We start from the raw sequence: 20,273 nt of genomic DNA, 5'->3' as shown, positions 1-20,273 counted from the left end.
TTTATGTTATGATTTTTTATTGAAAATTTCCATTGAATCAGCTGTTAAGTTGGGCATAGCCAAGCCGCTTATGCATCCAAGCTAATGGCTTGACACAAACTCAGAAATCAGTTGATCAGATAAAACTTTGCTTTTTGAATGAAATGATAAATGTACTTGGGGGTCATGAATATATATGTATGCATATCATAAAGTCACGTTACATGCATTTATATAAACCTCATCTTGCTCTTACCAAAGTCTAGACCATGAGTTAAGAACCCAAAAAAGAAAAGAAAAGGTCAAAGTTTCTTCATTTCTAGCCATGGAAATCAAAGTATGGCTCAGGCACAACTCAGGCACAGAAACCATCACATTAGGCCGGAGCTACAGCCAACGTGGGAAAGATGCCTCGAGACCAAAGTGGAGAACGTTTTGGAAGAAATTCAGAAGAGAAAGGAAGAAGATCTTCAGTTCTCCTGTTGCATTCCAGGCTTCTTATGACCCAGATGAGTACTCACAAAATTTTGATCAAGGAACAGGATGGGCAGAACCCGATAATCTTTCTCGGTCCTTTTCAGCTCGGTTTGCTGATCCGTCCAGGATCTCAAAGAAAGTTGCATTGATGTGATTAAACAAATGAATAGGAAAGTCTTATGTGTTTAGTTTATCTTTTGAGTTTGCTCTTTGTAAGAATTCAACACCTCATGATTTTGTACATAGTTTTCTTTTCTGTTCTCTTGTTGCTGCTCTCAATTTTTGTCTCGGAATCATTAGTTTGAACTCTCTTTTCTTCCGCAAGCCCATTGGATTGAAGTCAAAAAATTTCAATGGCTGTGAATTCTCAGAAATAAATGAGGCAGGCAGTCCTAATAATGAATGGTTCGTGCCATTATTTGAGTCAAATCCATATCCTGTTTTGATCCAAACTCATGAAAAATCATTATAGAATCAGCCATTCCAATGTGTAGTTCCCACTGCCAGGTTTTCAAGGAAACTTTAGAAAATTATTAAACCGAGAAATATTATGTTTCTAAGCATGTTCGAGTGTTTCTCGCTCCTTTTCTTTTTCCTGTTAAATTACTCTTGTCGTTCTTGGAAATACTAAACAATTTTACCTTGGTTTATGATCTCAATGAAAAGTGAACTACACAGAGACAAAAAAAAAAAAAAAAACATGGAATGTTTCCAACTTTTACTTACTCTTTGCTTTGGTCACAAGTAGATGAAGATGCTTTTGAGAGGCTTCACCGCCTCTCCCATTTTACTATTTCACTTAGTGGAAGACACCATGATAAAAAAGCAAAGAGAATCTTTGCAGTATTTCGTGTTGGTTTTCTTTATATTTTATGGGGATGGAGTCATCTAGGTATGTTTTAGCGTGTTCCAATGTTTCAATCCAACTTTAACTGCTTCACGTTGTTTAACAGTGATTTTGCACACACCCAAATCTCCATAAGCTTCAAAGATATCTCTAGAACTGAAAATAACCAAAAGTAAGACGAAACGTTCTCAAACCTCTGTGGCGTTGACACCGTTGGGCCAGCTGTGATGATGGATCCTCTTGAAGCCTATTGTCAGCCATTAAATTATGCCTCAAAAGTCTAATCAAGCAAAAGCCAGCAAGTTTTTTCCTTGTACCAAATCTAAAAAGCAATTAAAAAAAGGCAAGGTGATCATTCACTCATTGTAGTTGAAAGGATTACTTTCTATATGCAAATATTCTCCAAGCAGGGGTTAATTATGCCGTCTTTATCATGCAAATCTGCGTTAGAATCTGTTGTTGATTTCTTAACTCTGTTACACTTCTACAAATATTAGTCATCAAAGATTCCAAGGGAAAAAGCAGGGCAACTTTAGTTTCAATTTGCAGTCTAAATGAATATATTTATCACTTAATTGGTAGAATATCACTTTAGAATCATGAAGCCAACTTAATTAGAGTGTACTATAATGATAATTATATTCCCAGGCAACCGCAGCTTATACCTTTGACTTTTGGTGACCATGCAATCTGGATTCTGCTATATGTGAACACTGTTGCATTGACTCGCAACTTGGGGCGGTGGTCTGCACAGTCGGTGATGGACCCAGAGCCAGCCTCAACCTCTCTTGGTGAGAGACAATGCCCTCAGGAATGGGTAGACATGTAGCTGAGTGCCTGAGTCCCATCCCATCATCAATTTACGTTCAAGATGTAAAACGACAAGCCTCAAATAAGTATAAACGTTTGTGGTTATTGTGAAGAAAAATCACAATCATAAGAACTTAAACTTGGAAATCAACTAGTATTAGCCATTGACAAGATATTGACCAAGAAACCATCAGCAACGAAAGCTGTACATATTAAACAATGCTTATGACTTACTAGAAAAAGTCTAGAATCAAGTGCAGATGTAAAATGTTCTCATCTTGTGGCGAGGACAATGAGCTCGAGCCATCAATCTTCTTCTCATCCCCTTAGGCCGCAGCATTAGTTGGAAGAGCGTCCTGAAGCGCGTTCCAATTTCCATACAGAAAAGATTTATATCCCATTTAGAGTAGCTGCAAACCATTAGCTGACTTAATGGAAAAGTGCCCAATTGCCCATCACTAAATCGACTGCCAATAATCAAATCCTCAATCCAAACACTTGCCATGACAGAAAGCACATTTTCTGGCAAATAAGGCCTCAAACATGTCCATCACTAGCGCAATAATCTGAAACACTACAGGAGCAGATTGACAATGGAGCCTTTTCCAGCATTAGAAATTTTTGGCAAGTATCTGGACTCAGTAAATAAATCAACTGTAACAGGATTTCAGACTAGGCCTAATATCAGAATGAACAGCAAGGTGCCAGGCGGCAAGGGAAAATTAATTGAACCTGATCGACTACCGCAGTATACTAACCATTGAGTTTTTTGAAGTTTAACATCATGGTAAAATCGCAGAAACAAGTTTGGCTACTCATGCTCATTAATTACCGTTTGGCCTGACCTCCATCATCCAAAAGGAATATGATTAAACAAGCACAAACATGTCTAATGAGAATTCTAGACAATGATCACCATTTATCTAGAGACTCTACTTACATTTTTCCATTCTCTCTAGTAACATGTGACAGCCACAATGAGAATTCAGCTTAGAGCAAGTACATGAAATTATGGGCAACCAATAATATTTTCATCAATATATAAAACAAAGTCATGTTAAAAATTCATGATTTATTCATATAAAAAGGTTGTTTAAGTTACAACACTATCATAATTAAGTGGTTAATGAATGGCAATATCCATGTTTTCTCTCAACAAAGGAATGAGGAATTCCTGCTAAAAAAGTTTACACTGCAGCTGGCTTGCTGGACCCATGCTTACATGGAACTCGTTGGTTTTGATTCTTCAACTCATCTCCAGCCACAAGAAAGAATGCAGTGTGCCTGAAAAAACAAATTATAATGTCTCATGAATTTTGAACAAGAACAACACAACAAGCGTCCAAACACAGAGGCAAGTAAAGCACATATATTAGCACAAAGATGGAAAGAAGATAAAATATGAACCTGAAAAAATTCATCATTTTGATTTTTGAATCAGCATCAATGTCTGGGGTGCTCTCTAATGCCTTTTCCATATGATGCAACCATCTCTCTGCAGCTTGATGCGTAACCGGAAATGGTCTATGACGTCCAATCAATGCAGGATGACCTGCCAAGGTATCACAAGGAAAGGAGAGAAGAGCAAAATAAACCCCAGTCCAAGAAATTGTTAAGAGAAAGACTAAAAGACAGAAGCCTTATTAGCGTCAAGTAAGTGGTAAGAATAAGTTGAATTCCCGTAGCCTCAAACTTTATTCTCTCTGTTATTACCCTAAGGACAACATCAATAGGGATGTTTTATCCTTCTATCACTCTCATATAAAGGAAGAATAAGCATAAAGCTATTAAAGAGAGTAAAAAAGCAAGGCTGCACCTAATGTTATCAAACACACCTAATTGTCTGAAGTATGGAAGTAAAATTAAGGCAATGATCTCCCTTTCTTCACCGTATGTCTCACAATCGAATACAAGGAGAACATTATGAAACAGCCAGAAGATTATAGGTTGCAATTTGCTCGAAGGTTGTGAAGTCAGTTAAGTAAACAATTTAGTCAAACAAGATCTGTTGAAAAGGCCACACCAGAGTATGATAGACTCTACTTTTGCCCAGTCTTATCTTGGTATTCCAAAACCGTCAAGAAGAACACCTAGATTAGCCCCATGAAGAGTTCAACTTACTTCTACTGTTTATTAATTGATTCCCATATTCCAATATTTACTCTTAAAATGGTTCCTCTCAGTTTTTCATTCTTAAACTAAAGTTCAACTAATGGTAACAAACACAGTATAAACAAAATGGCAAATTTGCTAACCTTTCCTCTGAGAATAAAGAGGAGGCCCTCCCATTCGTTGCACAAAGAATTCATATTGATTCTGAATGGCTTCTTCTTTCTTGGAATTAGCAAATATTGATCGAAACCACTCTTCTTCATCATCATACACCCTAATTTCCAAGGCAACCAATCAAAAAACAAGATCTTGATCATAAAAAACCCAGTTCAAAAAGACAGTTATGAGCTTCGAAAAGCCAAAAAAAAAAAAAAAGAGTAACCTGGTATAAAAATTGGTGGAGAGGTTGATGAAGGTTTGGAGTCCCAATTTCTGGAACAAATTCGTATCATCAATGGCAAAGGCATCGGCAACGTCAACGCCACTCCACTCAGAAGCCTTTTCCTGCAGTGACTGCATTTCTCTTTGCTTTTTATTTTGTATGTGTTCGGTCCGACGGGCAAACCGAGGAGCAACGGAGAACCAGTTCAGTTCCAGTTGTTGACTATTTAAAGGCGGCTCGTTGTGGTCGAGTGGTAGGAACGCTCCTTCTTTTTTTTTTTTTTCTGGTTTTTGGCCTTTTATTTGGGGTCGTTGGATGCGTTACGAAAACGCGTAGAATCTCAAAATCTATGTTTGGGAATGGGCGAAGAGCTGTGGGCTGTGACTGGTTTGTCTCGGGCTGATGGTTTTGGTTTGCTTTTCTTTATTCTTTAAATGAAACCCATGCTTAGCTCATTATGTCGATAACATGGGATGGACCAACGTCGGGAGTTCCTACGCTACGCTATTGGTTAAATTTTACATGGAATCTAGAACCAGCATCATGACCACATCAGAATATCAGTATCAACTTTCACAAGTTGTTCCTTAATCCCTTAACCTTAGGCAATTAATTTAAGCTAAATTTAAATATTTTCAATAATTAACGTATATTCCTTTGTTATATTAATAGTACCCTAAATCATTTATTTTTTTCATAAATCATACTGTAAAACTAAGATTATGGCCTATAATCGAATATAGAAACTACCCATCATGAGTTCAAATAATGATTCAAGTATTTTATCAAATGATAGAGTATAAAGTTCACGTAAAAATCATAACTCCTTGATTGCTGAATAGATCTTATTTAAATGTAGCAAATAGAGATTGAACAGATTATGTGTATTTTTTTGGATAGTATGAAAGGTACGAAATAACTTAATTTTTAATTAAAAAAAAATACACTCACAAACAGTGATTGAGTTAAATTTTAACATGGAACAACAATTTAGAGAAGCAAATATGTCTACAAGAATTAATGAAGTTGAGGTGACGAATGCTGTGTGTAATGACACTCTCCAATACGCAAAAGGTATACGTGAATTTAGCATCATGGGATATTACGAGCCTGTGATATTAATGTAATGATTTCATTATTAGGTGTTTAATGAAATGCGCCTCATTTCCAAAAAACAAAATAAGGGATACCTTTGACATTTTACATGTTGATGGGCCTGTCTGCATGTTTCAAATGCTCCATAGAGGCCCAAAAAGAAATTTCTGAGTAGCCCAACGGACCCACCAGCCCAAAAGTGAAAACAGTTAGAGTTAACCGCCATACGGAGAGAGAAGCAAGGGCAAAGGAAGATATATCACAACGGGAAAACCTACGTGCAATTAACAAATTCGCGCAAAAATCCCCAATCGCATGTAAAGTGAAAAAAAGCCCTAACCGTTAACCGGGTAACGGCCTCTGTCCTCAAAGAAAAAAAATTCATTTTTGAAATCTCCCGATTGCTTTCCTCGTGGAAAGATTACAGCAAAATCTGTTGGAAGTTTAAAGATTCTGTGTTGCAGATATATAAAGGGATCGATTGCCAGAAGTTTAAACGATGGTAATTGAAGTGGAAGAGATGGAGAAGGCGCGAACCAGGAAACGGCCTCGTCTTGGGTGGGACGTGGCACCATCTGGGCCAGAGGTTGGTTCTTCATAAAAAAGAAAAAAAATTAGGGTTAGGGCACAGCCAGAGCAAGAAGGGAGAAAGCTAACCCTATAAGGCTAAAGTTGTTTTCTTGGATATGAAATAAAAAATCTGACTTTTTGGGGTTTGTAGGCGCAACGAGTTCTGGTGACGGCTCAACGTTCGTCGCCGCCGAAGAGGGATGATGATCACGAAGGCCATTACGTTTTTAATCTCGGCGAAAATCTCACTCCAAGATGTAAGTTTTTTTTTTTGCACCTTAATTTTCAGGTATTTTTTTCTTTTGCATATGTTTAGGATTTAATTTTTTATTAATAATTTGGTTTGTTAATGTTTTGTCAGATAAAATACTTAGTAAGATGGGTGAAGGTTAGCTGTCAAAGTGCTCTGCTCTGCTGTGAGATCTTTTAATTTTTGTGATTCTGGTTGTGGCACATTTCAGCAAAAAATTGCTAGTGTTGTAGGCACATTTGGCCGAGTATTGGAATGTTGGGATCGGCAAACACGAGAGTATGTTGCAATTAAGGTAGTTAGAAGCATACGTAAATACCGTGATGCAGCAATGATTGAAGTTGATATACTTCAACATCTTGCTAAGAATGATAAAGGAACCTCACGGTACGAGTATTACTAATTTTAGTCTATAGGTATTGTATCTCATCTCATCGTTTGCTGTTACAGACTCTTTTGGTTTGGTCTCTTCTTGCAGCTGTGTGCAGATTCGAAATTGGTTTGATTACCGCAATCACATTTGTATCGTAAGTATTAAACTTCTTTAACCAATTTGTGTTTCTTTTCATTCATGCCTTTTCTTTAAGGAAATTATGGAACTCGTAACTTTATTTTAAGTAAGAGGTTAACTTAACAGTTTGCTATGAAAGCTGTGGCTGAAGTGTTGAAGTTGCTTGTTCTCTTAGTATGCATGATGCTTCATTCCTTTTCAGTTTGCTGTGATTCTTTTCAGGAGAATTAGTGGATGAGTCCTTATCTTTGTGCTGTGAATGAATGAAATAGTTAAATCTGTTACGATGCCTTTGTTATTGTTTGTTTGTGGACTTCATTCATGTAATTGGGACTAAACACAAACCTTCCTGTGGATGCATTTTAATGGTGTTATCAGGTGTTTGAGAAGCTTGGGCCAAGTTTATTTGATTTTCTAAAGAGAAATAAATACTGCCCATTTCCTGTGGATCTTGTTCGGGAATTTGGACGTCAGCTTTTGGAATCTGTAGCATGTGTGTGGATTGTTCTTGGCTCCTATTTTATCATCTTTCTTTTTCTACCAATTACCCTGTTCTGTTTTTTGGCCTCTTTTGTTTGTTCAGGGGTAGCATCAGGTTACTTATTGTGTCCCTTTTGTTTAACATTTTTTTTTCTATGCTTTAATATATCTGGCAGATATGCATGATTTACGCTTAATCCACACTGACCTGAAGCCAGAAAATATTCTTCTTGTATCATCTGAATATGTAAAGCTTCCTGGCTGCAAGGTATATGGCCTTTTATAATTGACAATTTATGCCATTTTAGATTTGGGTACAAACTCAGTTATGACAATAAAAAAATGCTTCGAATGGTACAGAGGAGCTCTTCAGATGAAACGCATTTCAGGTGCTTACCAAAGTCAAGTGCCATTAAGCTGATTGATTTTGGTAGTACTGCATTTGATAATCAGAATCATAGCTCCATTGTTTCTACAAGGCATTACAGAGCCCCTGAGGTTATTCTAGGTAACCAATTATTGTGTTGGTAGATTCCCATTGTTTTCTTAATGTTGTGTGCTAATTCCAAGCATAGGAGCCATTGGGTAGTCTCTCTTCTATTCTCTTCCCCTTTTTTCTAGGATTAGGCAGAAGAAATCACTTTTAAATGATAATTTCCAGGTGCTATTTGAGTAAGCCTCTCAAGGAAGCGCATTCGAGGACCACATTTTTAGAATCTAAAAGCAACAATACTAGATAGATTGATTCCGTGGTTCCCTGAAAATCCTAACTGGAAATTGCATGAGTCATTTTCCTTTTGCATGTCATGTCTTGGTTTATGTCTTATTGATTTCAGTTGCTGTCTGGATCTTTAATTCAATGTTTGATTCTCTATTGGTTCCTTTCAATCTAGCTTGTTTCTGCATTTGCTTTAAAATTATTTTCACACCCTTTTAGTGTGCATTGTTTTATCTCATTTTCATATCTTATTTTTGACACATTTTTAACTACATTGATGCAGGTCTAGGTTGGAGTTTTCCATGTGATCTATGGAGCGTTGGTTGTATACTTATTGAACTCTGCATGGTCAGTCCTGCATTGTTTCAGATGCATTTAGCGTCATTTAGATGTGAAACATGGGATCTTACGCTGCTTGAATTTTGTGCAGGGTGAAGCATTATTTCAGACCCATGAGAACTTGGAGCATTTGGCGATGATGGAGAGGGTATTAGGACCTCTTCCTGAGCATATGATTCGAAGGGCCAAGTAAGTTACGAGCATATGTTTGATCTCATAATTAACTGATTGTAACTGCATGACTCACCCTATTTTGGGTTTAATACAGCCGGGGTGCTGAAAAATATTTCCGTAGGGGGTCAAGACTAAATTGGCCTGAAGGAGCAGTATCTAGGGAAAGTATTAGAGCTGTTAAGAAGCTTGATCATCTGAAGGTCAGATTCCTGCCTGCTTTGATATGTGTTTATCCTTTCAATGATATTAACACTTGTTTTTTACTGCAGAATATGGTATCACAACATGTAGAGAGCTCAAGATATTCACTTGCAGACCTGTTGGAAGGTTTATTAAAATATGATCCATCTGAACGTCTCACAGCACATCAAGCTCTAAATCATCCTTTTTTTAAGAATCCAAGTTAAGCGGAAATAGTAAATCAATGATTTCATAATGCTTGGGATATCCGGGTGACAACTGACGAAGGCCACAAATTTTGAGATTCCCATATATGTATGTTAATGTTGGTTTCAGTGAAAATATAGAAGTTGCATCTTCTGTTGTGAAGTCCTCAATAGCCCTTTCTTTTGGGAAGTATAGGGTAGGGCTTGTGTTTGAATTGTTCAGAAGAAGTGCTCAAAATGGAAGAAAAAGGACGTTAAAGGGCTTCATTTGGGGAAGTAAAGGTGGGGCTCCTGTTTGAATTATTTAAAAGAAGTGCGCAAAATGGAAGAAAGAAGGAGTTCATTGGGATAATAAGAGTGAAGGGAAGCAAATTATTACTTAAACATCAGATGAGCAATTTTGTTGTACAAATAAAAATATTTGATTCAATTTGGAGAACAGTTCAGACGTTTTTTTCTTCTTGTGTGTCGTGGTTCACATATTATCTGCTTTGACCCCATCAAAAAAAGCCTCGTTGGATTTTATAGTTCTATCTTACAAAAGCGATTTATAGATTGACAATAGTGTGAATTCTGAAATATTCGGTTCTAGTTTAATAATGCCTAGATAATGTGAGATTTATAATGTCAGTTAATGTAAGATTAATGACTCAATTCAGTTAATTTAAGATTTATGAGTCAATTCATGACTCCCCTCTCCGTCTGGAGACCAAAGAGATTTTGAAGCCTAGGAATAGGTCAGCAATGCCAAAACAGAATCACCAATAATCTCTGCAAGAACACAGGCCATCCTTGAAGTGGTGAAATCTGTTAGCATCCCTCACCACGAAAGCTTCCTTTAGAATCTTCGACAGACACTTGATGAAATCGTGACAATCCCCACAAATTCTCAAGTTCTTGAAGACCCGAATCACTCTTCCTTCATCCCATCCCCCATGGAGAAGCGCCAACCCAATTGCCAACTTCTCACTGTGAACTCTCAAGCTCTCTTCCTTGGACTCCTCATCTATATCACGCAATGCAAATTTCACCCCATGAACATAACCCATTTCTTGTTTCATCCTCTTCTCCATCTCTGTCAGTACTTCATGAATTTTCTCTATCAGCGGGTGTGTGCTGTCCCCGCCATAGAAAAAGTGCACCTCCTTATCAATCTCCACCCAACTACGCCCTGCCTCTTTCCTCAACCCCTTTGTTTTCGCCACTTCTCTTACTCCCTCGTAGTCCTTCCAATAGCCAGCCTCAGCATATATATTTGAAATCATCACATAATTGACAGGGTTGTCGCTATCCAATGTCAACAGACTTTCGCCTACTTCTTTCCCCATTTGCGGGTCTCCATGTACTCTACAAGCACTGAGCAACGTTTGCCATATCCCTACATTCGGCTTTAAGGGCATGCTTTCGATCAGGTCCTTGGCTTCTTTCAAGCGTCCATCTCGACCCAGAAGATCAACCATGCAGGCATAATGCTCTATCCCAGGCTTAACCCATCGATTATGACACAGCTGTGAGAAATATTCTTCACCCTCCTTAACGAGTCCAGAATGACTACAGGCTGAGAGTATAGCCAAGTAAGTCACCGCATCAGGGTCGATATTATCCAATCGCATTTTGTTAAAGAAACGAATTGCCTCTTTGCCCAAACCATGCTTTCCAAAGCCAGTGATCATAACCGTCCAAGAGACCACACTTCTTGCTGGCATTTCATTGAAAAGTCTTTCTGCCTCATCTAGTATTCCACACTTGAGATACATATCCACAATTGAATTGAAAACAGATATCTCTAAACCAGAAGGTATCTTAACAGCATAGGCATGCATTTGCTTCCCTTGCTCCACAAGCGCAAAATCAGCAAACACACCCATCATACTTGATAGAACAAACCCATCCACTCGCATGCTGCGGTTTTGAAGCTGCCTAAACAACTCAATGGCCTCTCCCAAGTTCTCTTCTTGAGCATACCCCAGAATTAATGCACTCCATGATATAACATTCTTCTCCCCAATCTGATTAAACACCCTTCGAGCCCCAACCAAGTTCCCACATTTTACATAAAAATCGATGAGAGAACCTGCAACGGCTGCCTTAGCTGAACATGGAAATCCACTAGTGATCAAATAACCATGAATCACCGATCCTTCCCTAATCTTACCAAGACCACTACAAGCTTTCAACATGGTTGTCAATGTATACTCGTCCAGGATTTCTCCATTGTCTTGCATTCTATGGAACCAAACTAAAGCTTTCTCACCCTGGCCTGCAAGTGTATAACCTGCTATCATTGTGTTCCAACTTATTAGATTCTTAACCGGCAAAACATAAAACATCTTCGCTGCTTCATTAATGATTCCACATTTTGAGTACATATCAACTATTGAATTCCCCACCACAGGGACACTTTCAAAACCAGATATTACACATATACCATGAATTTGCATTCCAATCTTAGGAACATTCAAAATCCCACACGCTTTGAAATTCGTGGAAAAAGTAAACTCATTTGGCTTAACACATGAGAATACCATCTGACAGAAAAGTGACAATGTTGCTCTGGCATTAGCATTCTGTAAATGGCCACACATGAGCGCTGTCCAAGAAACCACATTTCTTTCGATCATTCTATCAAACACAAGACAAGCCATGTCCATTTCATCACATTTCGCATACATACCTATAAGATCATTGCTCAACATTAAGTCAAAACCAAATCCCATTCTCAAGGTAGCAGCATGAACCTGAACTCCTTGATCAAGCAATGAGTTTTTTGAACAGTATCTTAAGAGATTGGCTAATCTCTGCCTCTTACTCCAAATAGGAAACAACAATCGGGTCATTGATTACCCTGCAAAACTGCACTTCAGTTCAAGTCCGTTCTTCAGTGAAAAAACTCTGTACCCATGTTGCAAAACTGCGTGAGCTTAGCGGGATTGAGGAAAATTGATGCCCATGAGTGGTTTCTTGGAGACAAATATGGTGGTATGCAGGAAAAGAGAAACTTAAGTTTGTAGTAAAATCATGTGCTTGGATCACTTCTCAGTCTCTGGGTAAGTTCCATAAGCACATATATGGACTAAAACCGCAATCTTTGTTAATATAGTTATGTTTGAGGCAATGACTCATAAAGATTCCATGTCTTGGAATTGTCTCACTTGTCGATATCCATTAGCATTAACTATGAAACAGAACAAGAGCCTTATCTTATAGCAGGACCGCAATTCCTGGTATCTGGTAAATCAATTCAGGTACCACACAATTGCAGTGTGAGAATTACAGATATGCAAACCGATACTTTATTATATATAGTTTGTAATATTAAAAAAAATGACTCACAAGTACACAAAAGAATATCATTCTTGATCTATTCAGCTCGGAAAAGTTCGGTGGGGAGCTAAAACATACAACACCTAACACATGGCGAAACTAATCAACAGAAATATGCTTGCTGAATTGCTATGTGAAGGAGAGTCCACATATGACAATTACTGCATATACACTGCAATCCATGAACACCGCATCAATCACCTTCTGCGCTACCAATCCAACCTCCAAAGTCTTGCTTAATTGCTCAGCCCAATTATTTTCCTCTGTGGAAGCATTCCTGTTCTCTTCTCTGATAGCTCTCTGAGAACCTCCACAATCACCAACAAGAAGTCTCGCAATCAGCACCGTTAAATTGGTTAGCAAAATGAAGCAAAGAGGCCTAAAGCTAATAATGCTGCCTAAGAATCTGTTTCCTAGAAAAGGAAATCCCAAATGTGACAATATGACTAAAATAGCCACAGTTGCTGAACATAGAAGGCGTGTCTTCTCAGATGCATCAATGGCAGAACTTATTTGCTTAGGAGTGAAAAAATTGTTTTGTCGTGTCCGTGTTTCTGACTGCTGTTCCAATCCTGAAGTAGAACTAAATGAACCTTGATCATCCAACAAAACTGGCAATGAATTCGCCTCAACACTTGCATCCAAGGCAGGATATTTTGAAGAATCAATGCTCGTCCCGCTTCTGTGCAAAACTGATCCCTCACCAATTTCACCATTATAAGCACTGGTCGGACTCTGACCAGCATCAAAATAATCATGTTTTGGCAACACAGGACTAGCGGCTTTAGCATGGGCATCAGGAGAAGCTGCATGATAATAAAAATCCAAAAGCAATTAGTCAAAAGAACATGCAATCCATCAACAAAACCACTAGCATAGTACCTTTTCAATTTTTGTTCGTTATTTCAGTTACTTGGGTGACACCACCAAAGGATATGTAATTGCACATGGACATACAACAAGCAAGTTCAATACTTTCAAGAACTCAGAAAGCTAAACCTAAAAAGAGACTCTGACTAACTTTCCCAAAAGTAGAATTTTGTTACCATTGTATATTCAATAGTAGGATTCAACTAAACCTTGATCCTCAATTGACCCCTCTGATTATCAAAACATGATAAACTGAAACCACCCTTTGAAAAGATATTTAAATTGGAACGAAGGGAGGGAGAGGAAGACGGATACCGGCGGCTTGAGTTGCGATGGTGGGTGGAGGATCTTGGTCGTGGGGAACCAGCGGCTGAAGAGGGTCGCTGTCGGTTTGGTCAAGCGACTGAGAAGGCAGGTTTTCGATTCGACCCTTAATAAAAGCCAAGCGGTCGAATCCTCTTTCAACGATTTTCCTCCGCCGACTTTCTCTGTTGCTTGTAGCCATGTTGACGACAAATCTTCGTTTCAGAATGGCTGCTCTCCGTCGAAATTTTAGTATTAAGCAGATACATAAAATCTTTGATTCCACGAGCAAGGAAATAATTGGGTTTGGTATGGATTTTGGTTTGCCGTGGATAGACATTTGGGCCTTGCTTTGCCGTCTATAGGACATTTGGGCTGCTGTCCCTTTATCATTGGGCCAATAGCAAAATTTCGTCGCGTTTTGAGTCAAGTAAAGAAAAATTTAAGAAAATGTACCCTCTTTCAAGGGCCAGAACATGAGTCGTAGACCACTCAACCACACTAACATGTAAAAATTTCTCACAAAAATAGAGATGGCAATGGGTACAGGGTCCGTATATATCCAATTTGATTATATAAAATTAAGATATTTTATAATCAAATTTAAGACGAATTTGGATAATGATTTCACTATTGGTATTAAGTTCGAGTATTACTCTTAAATATATAATATCCGCACCAGATTATTATTTGTAAATATTTTATTATTATTTAAATAATTAAATTAAAAATATACCGTTTCATCAACTTTGTAATTAATTTTTTTTGTTTAAAATTAACAAGTATATAAAAAATATAATTATTCAAATTATTAATGTGATGATATTAACAAGAAATGAATGACGACAAAGGCAAAAGGTGCATGGAAAATTGAGTTGGCATTCTCTGCTATCGAAGCATAATTCTCCATCCCAACAAACCCCCAAACCTTTTCTCTTCAAACAGTAAAGATGTTTATGAATGGTGATTTCTCTATTTGGAATAAGGAAGCCTTGCTGGCTTCCATTAATACAATTACTGTTCCTCGATCAAACTAAAGAGTCGAAAAAATTCAAGAACCATGGATTCTCATAAATTACATCCAGAAACCAAAATGGACAAAACATGCCACTCTACAAAAGTTATCAAAATTTCCTGGCTGTTGGAAAAAAAGTTTGGAGGGCAAGCACTTTGGGCACATTCGCTGAGCTACATTCTTGGTTAATTTTGAAACTTTTAGCTGTCACTAACCTCTTCTGGATCAGCATCCCTATGCAGGTTTTCGGGGCCTAATATCCCACTGTTTGTATGTTCTAACGAGATATCATCCTCTGAATCAGGCACAATAATGTCAAGGGCAGAGTTAATAACTGGCCTTTGCCTCAACCTATTCTTTGTGCCCAAGTTTCCGGTTCCCACAGCAGGATGGATAGCAACTCCAGACAAGCTCTTACTCCAGCGAGATGCCATAGACACATCTTTCTCGTGGTTCTCGTAGCCCAAATTTTCCTTTCCATCTGCAGAATTGCCTGAGTCGCTACCAGTGTCATCATCACCATCCTTGCTGCTACTATAATCACCATCATCCTTATTACCGTCACCACCAGCTTCTTGAAGCTTGTCATCTTCAGTGTCACTACCCATAGAGTTACCTTTCCCATCTGAACTGCCTTCTGAGACTGAGCCCTCCACATCAGAACCTCCGTTGGAGGTAAATGTTTGCTTCGCAAGCTTCTGTACCTGCCTTTGCTCCTCAACAGTCTTCCTTCTCCTGTACCACAAATTAAGGTTAAACCATCAAAGGAGAACACTCAGACCAAATTGGCTATTTCAGTTGAAGTAGAAGTAATAGTTTGGTGTTAACGTCCTATCTCAAGAGCAACTGTTTAATTCCATGTAGCAATTTCAGTTGAAGAGGAACCACAACCATACAGAACAAGTATACATTGAGCAAATATCACAAGTCTTGAAAAGGGCAGCAGACATTAACGCCCCAGCAGTTTTAACAGTTTTGCCAAATTAAATCACTTCTTATATTTTGATGGGGCTAGAGAACCTATTATTTGCAAACTTTTGCAGAAGTAAAATAAAATGAGCTCGGTAAACCAGACAGAAAAGGCATGACTCTGTTCTTTTACACAATGAATCTGCTAATTTCATGAGAAAATTATTGAAGGATATTTGCGCACATTCCAAAAATTACATCTCTGAAGTATATATGATTATATCAATAAAGATATTTGAGAAGATAAAGATAAACAATCAATGTAATCAGAATAAACAAATCTTACTTTGTTAGTTCTATAGCCTCATCAATGGCACGGTCATATTCATCTGCATATTCAAATCTCAAAGTAAATGACACTTATTAGCACAAATGCACTAGCTAATTTGAAAGTGAACTGAGTCAAGGAAAAAAAAACTAAAAAATTCCCATATTCATCTGCAACATAATAACAGGCTCTCTCACAAATGCAAAATTCAAGCATTTAAGAATCAGTTTTGTCACATATTTTATGTGATAAGTCAATCAACGTGAATTTAATAAAAAAAAGTGCTACAGTTTAGCTAGACTAACAGCATAACATTAGTGAACCACTCTGGAGCAAAACCAGAGCAGATCAATAGCAAGATTTAACTTTATCTGATTGACCTGCCTGAGCCTTAACTTTATAAAAAAAATAAGAACTAAAAGCCTTTTTTTAACCTTTTAAATATTAAGTAGAGCGTGAAACCTACTTAAAACAATTATATCTAAGCCCATGGTAGAACTTTCATCATTTCCAATCACCCAACATACAATTCAGGTTATTAACTTGATGTTTTCTAGTAAGCATGCTGAAAGGAAGCTATTAAACTAGACAAAGATAGAACCACTTACACAGGTTTATAGTTAAAAGTTGAAATTCATCAAGAAACTATGACACATCATTGGATTATATCAATTGTAGATGCAAAGTTCCATCATACCAAATGTGTAACTGATGGGCCTACGATTGCGACATGAACGGGTAATCCCGGCACCACAGGTACTTCTCAAGCCATTCAGGAGCATCTCTTGCCTTTTCTTCTGTTTCAGTGCCCTTTCTTTCTTCTACATAACACAATAAAGAGAATGAGTTTACCAACAGATTCAATAAATAAAACAGAAGCACATGAAACAATGTGCTCCACCAAGATTTTACCAGAGGATGAAAAAAGGAATTTCAATCTTACCTTATGAAATTTCTCCACAACAGGAAGGGCATTAGTATTGATAGTCTTGCCAATGGCAACTTCTGCTGCAGTCTTACTAGCCAAGAGTTTATCCTGCCATTTACAGAAAGAAAGAAAAGATTGACTTAACATTTCAAGTTGAAAACTTTAAAATATTATGAACTTACCACAACTCCACGAAATTCCTTAAGATCCACTGCAAGTGTTTCCCAGTGAGAACAGACAGTTGGTAATTTTAAACATGCTTTCCCCTTTGCTTTTGTTTGAGGCTCAGTCCTGTTTACTTCCTTGTACAATCTATAACCAAAGACTGTATTTCCATCATACCTACCATGAACAAAAGAGAATTTATCAGCACCAATCATGGCACAGATTTTACAAAATCCACAACAGGGTCAACACTTACCAATATGAAACATTTCCATTCCCCCCTATCTTCTCTTTTCGAAAGCAAGAAATTTCCTTTTTACTTTTTAAAGCATCATTAATGTATGACACTGTATCAGGTTGCTGTAGAATAATAGAATCCATTAGACAAAAGTTAAAACAGAACAGGATTACCACAACCAACATAAATTCATCTTAAAACTTTCTGCACTAAAGTTAAATCAGACATTGATTATGGGCTGACACAAACAAACCATTTTAAATAATGCATGGAAGAACATGATGACAGAAAGAGTCACAAAATCAGTAGTTTCAGTTAAAAACAAGACAGAATTGAAAGGGAAGATAAATTACATCTGCTCGAATTTCACAAAGTGCTTTTAGGAGCAGCAACCGACTTGCTGGATCAAGTTCTTTATATCTGGATATCTCTTCTCTGCAAAACAACGAAATGACCATGCAAAACAGCCTCATTAAAAGCTTGATCTGACACCAAGGATATTAAAGCACAGACTTAGTTAAAACAATGACAGTAGTGTCATTAATACCCATTGTGAGCAGTGAGTGGAATCTCTCCTTCAGCAACCTGCAGTAATAGACAAATGAGTATAAAAATCACAAAGTCATCCAGATTACCATGAAGGTGGCATATTCAATAGCAAAAATTTGCCTCACCCATGGCCACCACATGGCAAGTTTCTTGCAAAGTGAAGTCACCCATGCATCAGAATTATTCAACAATTTACTCACAGGTGGTATCCCCTGTCAACAAACAATATTATAAACCAAGATATTTTAAAGAAATAAAACTCCCAAATAAGACACTATTTATAGGGAAAATTTTGACAAAATGAGGAAGTCAATAGCTTCACACTTGCCAACAAAAGCAAGTCCATTCCGTAAGTAAGTCAGCTAGCTCCACTGGCATTATGACAGTCATTGTTTTTAATGCTATTAATGTAAAATATTTCAATAAAGGCTCCAATAATGTAATTACAAACTAGATTCATAGCACCATAACATGGTGTAGAACAAGCATTAAAACAAGGTATTACTATGACAAAATTGACTTATTAATCTCCATATTTATCAAATAATAAGAAGAATATAGCCGAACCTTCAAGAGTTTGATATGAAGCGCAGCAATTGAGGCATTAGGTTTAACAAGTCCTAACTCGATCTCTTCCGCTGTTAGCTTCAAATCATTCCCGATCACAGGCTCAAAAACCTGTCAAAACGCACGATCATTCTCAAACACTAATATCTGTTTTCTGATAATCCACAGTGAAACGTTGCGTTTCTGAAACAAAAACAGAACGAAAGATCGATCTTACATTAAGGAAGTTGAGAACCGAGGCGAATTCCCATCTGCCACGTAGCTTAGCGAGCTCCGAGTCGGAAGACAAATCGTCCAAAATCAAGACTGAGTCATTGCCGATTTCCTTGCCTTTCATCGCCAGCATTGCTTCGCCGGCAATTTTGCTCGTTAATGGCGTCGGTTTTCGGCGATCAACGACCATTTCTAGAGAGAGAAAACGATGATAAAAGATTCACGGAAGTAGAGGGTCATTAGAGAGATGTTGTGGTTTGAGGTTATTGAAAGAGGAAGGGAGGGTAAAAGTTGGGATTTTCCCGCCTAAATAAATCTTACCTTTGATCTTGGTTAGGTTAATTTTTGGAACTGTCTTTTCAGAATTTACCCTGTCATGAAGGTAATGTTCTTAGGGAGGTAAATGTAGTTGTAATTCAGGTATCCATCGGGATTCGGGCATTTACAATCTATTATAGGGTAAGTTCGATTAAAACTTCTAATATTTTATTCAAATTTAGATAAATTTCAAATATCACCGTTTTGAATTCAAATATATTAATGTTATTATATAAGATATAACTTGTATATATTTAATATACTATATTAAATTAATAAATAACTTATGCATATTGATATATAAAGTCACTAATATTATTAGTATTTAATATATAATATATATTTATAAATACTATTTTATACATATATGAAATATTAGATATAATATTTATAGTTTATATAGTAAAATTTATTATAAATATGATTTAATGTAAAACATTTTTTATTTGAATTTGAGTTATTGAATGGATATCCATATATTAATAGCATTTGGTTTTGAATAGTATTTCATAATTTTAACCAATTTTTAATAAAATTTGAATATTCAATGAGATTTCAATACTTCAAAAATAATGAATACTTTACCTATTTATAACATAAAACATAACGTTTTACCTTGCAAACTTATTACTTTTACAGAGATGAATAGATCAGATAGATCCGATTGATATTTTGAAAATTTAAGTATGGCTCGAGGTTGGTCAAATACAATCCATCTATTTATAATTTGACTTATTTTAAATATTTAAATATTTTTTATATATTAAAATTTAATTAAATATATATTATTTATTTATATAATAATATTTTCAAATCAAATTTGAATTTTAAAAAATATATCAACGATTTAACTCATTCGAGTCAAGCTCGTAAACTCGACTTATAAATTCGACTTGTAAACACCTCTAAAATGTAAGTATAACTTCAATTGTTTTGCATTATGTATTATTAAATAAAAGGTCAAACACTTTCACTTTTTTATTTTTAAACATAATTTCACATGATCTATTGAATTTTGAAATATACAATCTGTCTTAAATACGTAAACAACATAAATAGATAAATGTAAAATGTCAAAATTACCCTTTTTTTCTCCTCTTTTTTTTATTATTTTCTTTTCTTTTTTTTTCAAGCAGGCCAGTGGTGCTCCCCTTACGTTGGCCGGCCACCCCTCATACTCCCTAGGGTAGCTGCGCCCCCCGCCCCGCTCTCGTTTGGGAGTGTGAGGGAGGGGCGGCGCGACTCCCTAAGAAGCACGAGATCTGCACTCCCAGGGGAACACAAGGGTGGAGGGGGGGGCACGGCGCATAGGGAAGGGAGATCCGACTAGAGTTGGATCTGGCACTCTCAAGCCAAAGCTGGATCTGACACTCTGATTGCAGCAAGAGGTAAGGGAGAGGTTTTTTTTTTTTTTTT

At 37.0% G+C, this 20,273-nt stretch overlaps 5 protein-coding genes across 8 annotated transcripts; 1 reads left to right on the top strand and 4 right to left on the bottom strand.

The window, feature by feature from the left end:
• Positions 1 to 3,168: 3,168 nt before the first annotated feature.
• GLB3 (hemoglobin 3) lies at positions 3,169 to 5,011 on the bottom strand. The gene is made up of 4 exons (XM_018128307.2): positions 4,608 to 5,011; positions 4,369 to 4,499; positions 3,521 to 3,665; positions 3,169 to 3,397 (listed from the first exon to the last, which is right to left on the bottom strand). Exons 1-4 carry the CDS (start codon positions 4,742 to 4,744, stop codon positions 3,301 to 3,303), a joined length of 510 nt encoding a protein of 169 aa, XP_017983796.2. The 5' UTR covers positions 4,745 to 5,011; the 3' UTR covers positions 3,169 to 3,300.
• Positions 5,012 to 5,935: 924 nt separating this feature from the next.
• AME3 (Protein kinase superfamily protein) lies at positions 5,936 to 9,587 on the top strand. 3 transcript variants are annotated; one of them, XM_007011962.3, is made up of 13 exons: positions 5,936 to 6,052; positions 6,167 to 6,288; positions 6,424 to 6,529; positions 6,634 to 6,660; positions 6,756 to 6,909; positions 7,001 to 7,049; positions 7,412 to 7,526; positions 7,690 to 7,781; positions 7,874 to 8,021; positions 8,515 to 8,579; positions 8,662 to 8,759; positions 8,839 to 8,944; positions 9,014 to 9,587. In XM_007011962.3, exons 2-13 carry the CDS (start codon positions 6,202 to 6,204, stop codon positions 9,149 to 9,151), a joined length of 1,185 nt encoding a protein of 394 aa, XP_007012024.3. In that variant the 5' UTR covers positions 5,936 to 6,052; positions 6,167 to 6,201; the 3' UTR covers positions 9,152 to 9,587. The 3 variants fall into 3 exon arrangements, with proteins under 3 accessions (XP_007012024.3, XP_088665939.1, XP_017983173.2); XM_018127684.2 differs by having other exon boundaries at positions 5,948 to 6,288; XM_088809813.1 differs by lacking the exons at positions 7,690 to 7,781; positions 7,874 to 8,021 and having other exon boundaries at positions 5,947 to 6,288.
• Positions 9,588 to 9,630: 43 nt separating this feature from the next.
• LOC18587910 (Tetratricopeptide repeat (TPR)-like superfamily protein) lies at positions 9,631 to 12,273 on the bottom strand. Its single transcript, XM_007011961.3, has one exon. It carries the CDS (start codon positions 11,965 to 11,967, stop codon positions 9,889 to 9,891), a length of 2,079 nt encoding a protein of 692 aa, XP_007012023.3. The 5' UTR covers positions 11,968 to 12,273; the 3' UTR covers positions 9,631 to 9,888.
• Positions 12,274 to 12,407: 134 nt separating this feature from the next.
• Positions 12,408 to 13,902, bottom strand: LOC108663467 (uncharacterized). Its single transcript, XM_018127685.2, has 2 exons — positions 13,640 to 13,902; positions 12,408 to 13,260 (listed from the first exon to the last, which is right to left on the bottom strand). Exons 1-2 carry the CDS (start codon positions 13,827 to 13,829, stop codon positions 12,584 to 12,586), a joined length of 867 nt encoding a protein of 288 aa, XP_017983174.2. The 5' UTR covers positions 13,830 to 13,902; the 3' UTR covers positions 12,408 to 12,583.
• A 676-nt stretch (positions 13,903 to 14,578) lies between these two features.
• Positions 14,579 to 18,889, bottom strand: LOC108663179 (DDT domain-containing protein DDR4). Of its 2 annotated transcripts, XM_018126663.2 has the most exons (11): positions 18,544 to 18,888; positions 18,327 to 18,437; positions 17,885 to 17,971; positions 17,758 to 17,795; positions 17,564 to 17,645; positions 17,229 to 17,332; positions 16,990 to 17,149; positions 16,823 to 16,915; positions 16,577 to 16,700; positions 15,898 to 15,940; positions 14,579 to 15,377 (listed from the first exon to the last, which is right to left on the bottom strand). In XM_018126663.2, the coding sequence occupies exons 1-11, from the start codon at positions 18,727 to 18,729 to the stop codon at positions 14,843 to 14,845; spliced, it is 1,563 nt and encodes a 520-aa protein (XP_017982152.2). In that variant the 5' UTR covers positions 18,730 to 18,888; the 3' UTR covers positions 14,579 to 14,842. The 2 variants fall into 2 exon arrangements, with proteins under 2 accessions (XP_017982152.2, XP_017982153.2); XM_018126664.2 differs by lacking the exon at positions 17,885 to 17,971 and having other exon boundaries at positions 18,544 to 18,889.
• Between the last annotated feature and the right edge of the window lie 1,384 nt (positions 18,890 to 20,273).

The sequence above is a fragment of the Theobroma cacao genome, chromosome 9 (genome assembly GCF_053813885.1).
Source record: "Theobroma cacao isolate CCN51 chromosome 9, ASM5381388v1, whole genome shotgun sequence".
Classification (NCBI taxonomy): domain Eukaryota; kingdom Viridiplantae; phylum Streptophyta; class Magnoliopsida; order Malvales; family Malvaceae; genus Theobroma; species Theobroma cacao.
Note: the sequence above shows the minus strand (reverse complement) of the source record. Positions and strands in the feature narration are given on the sequence as shown.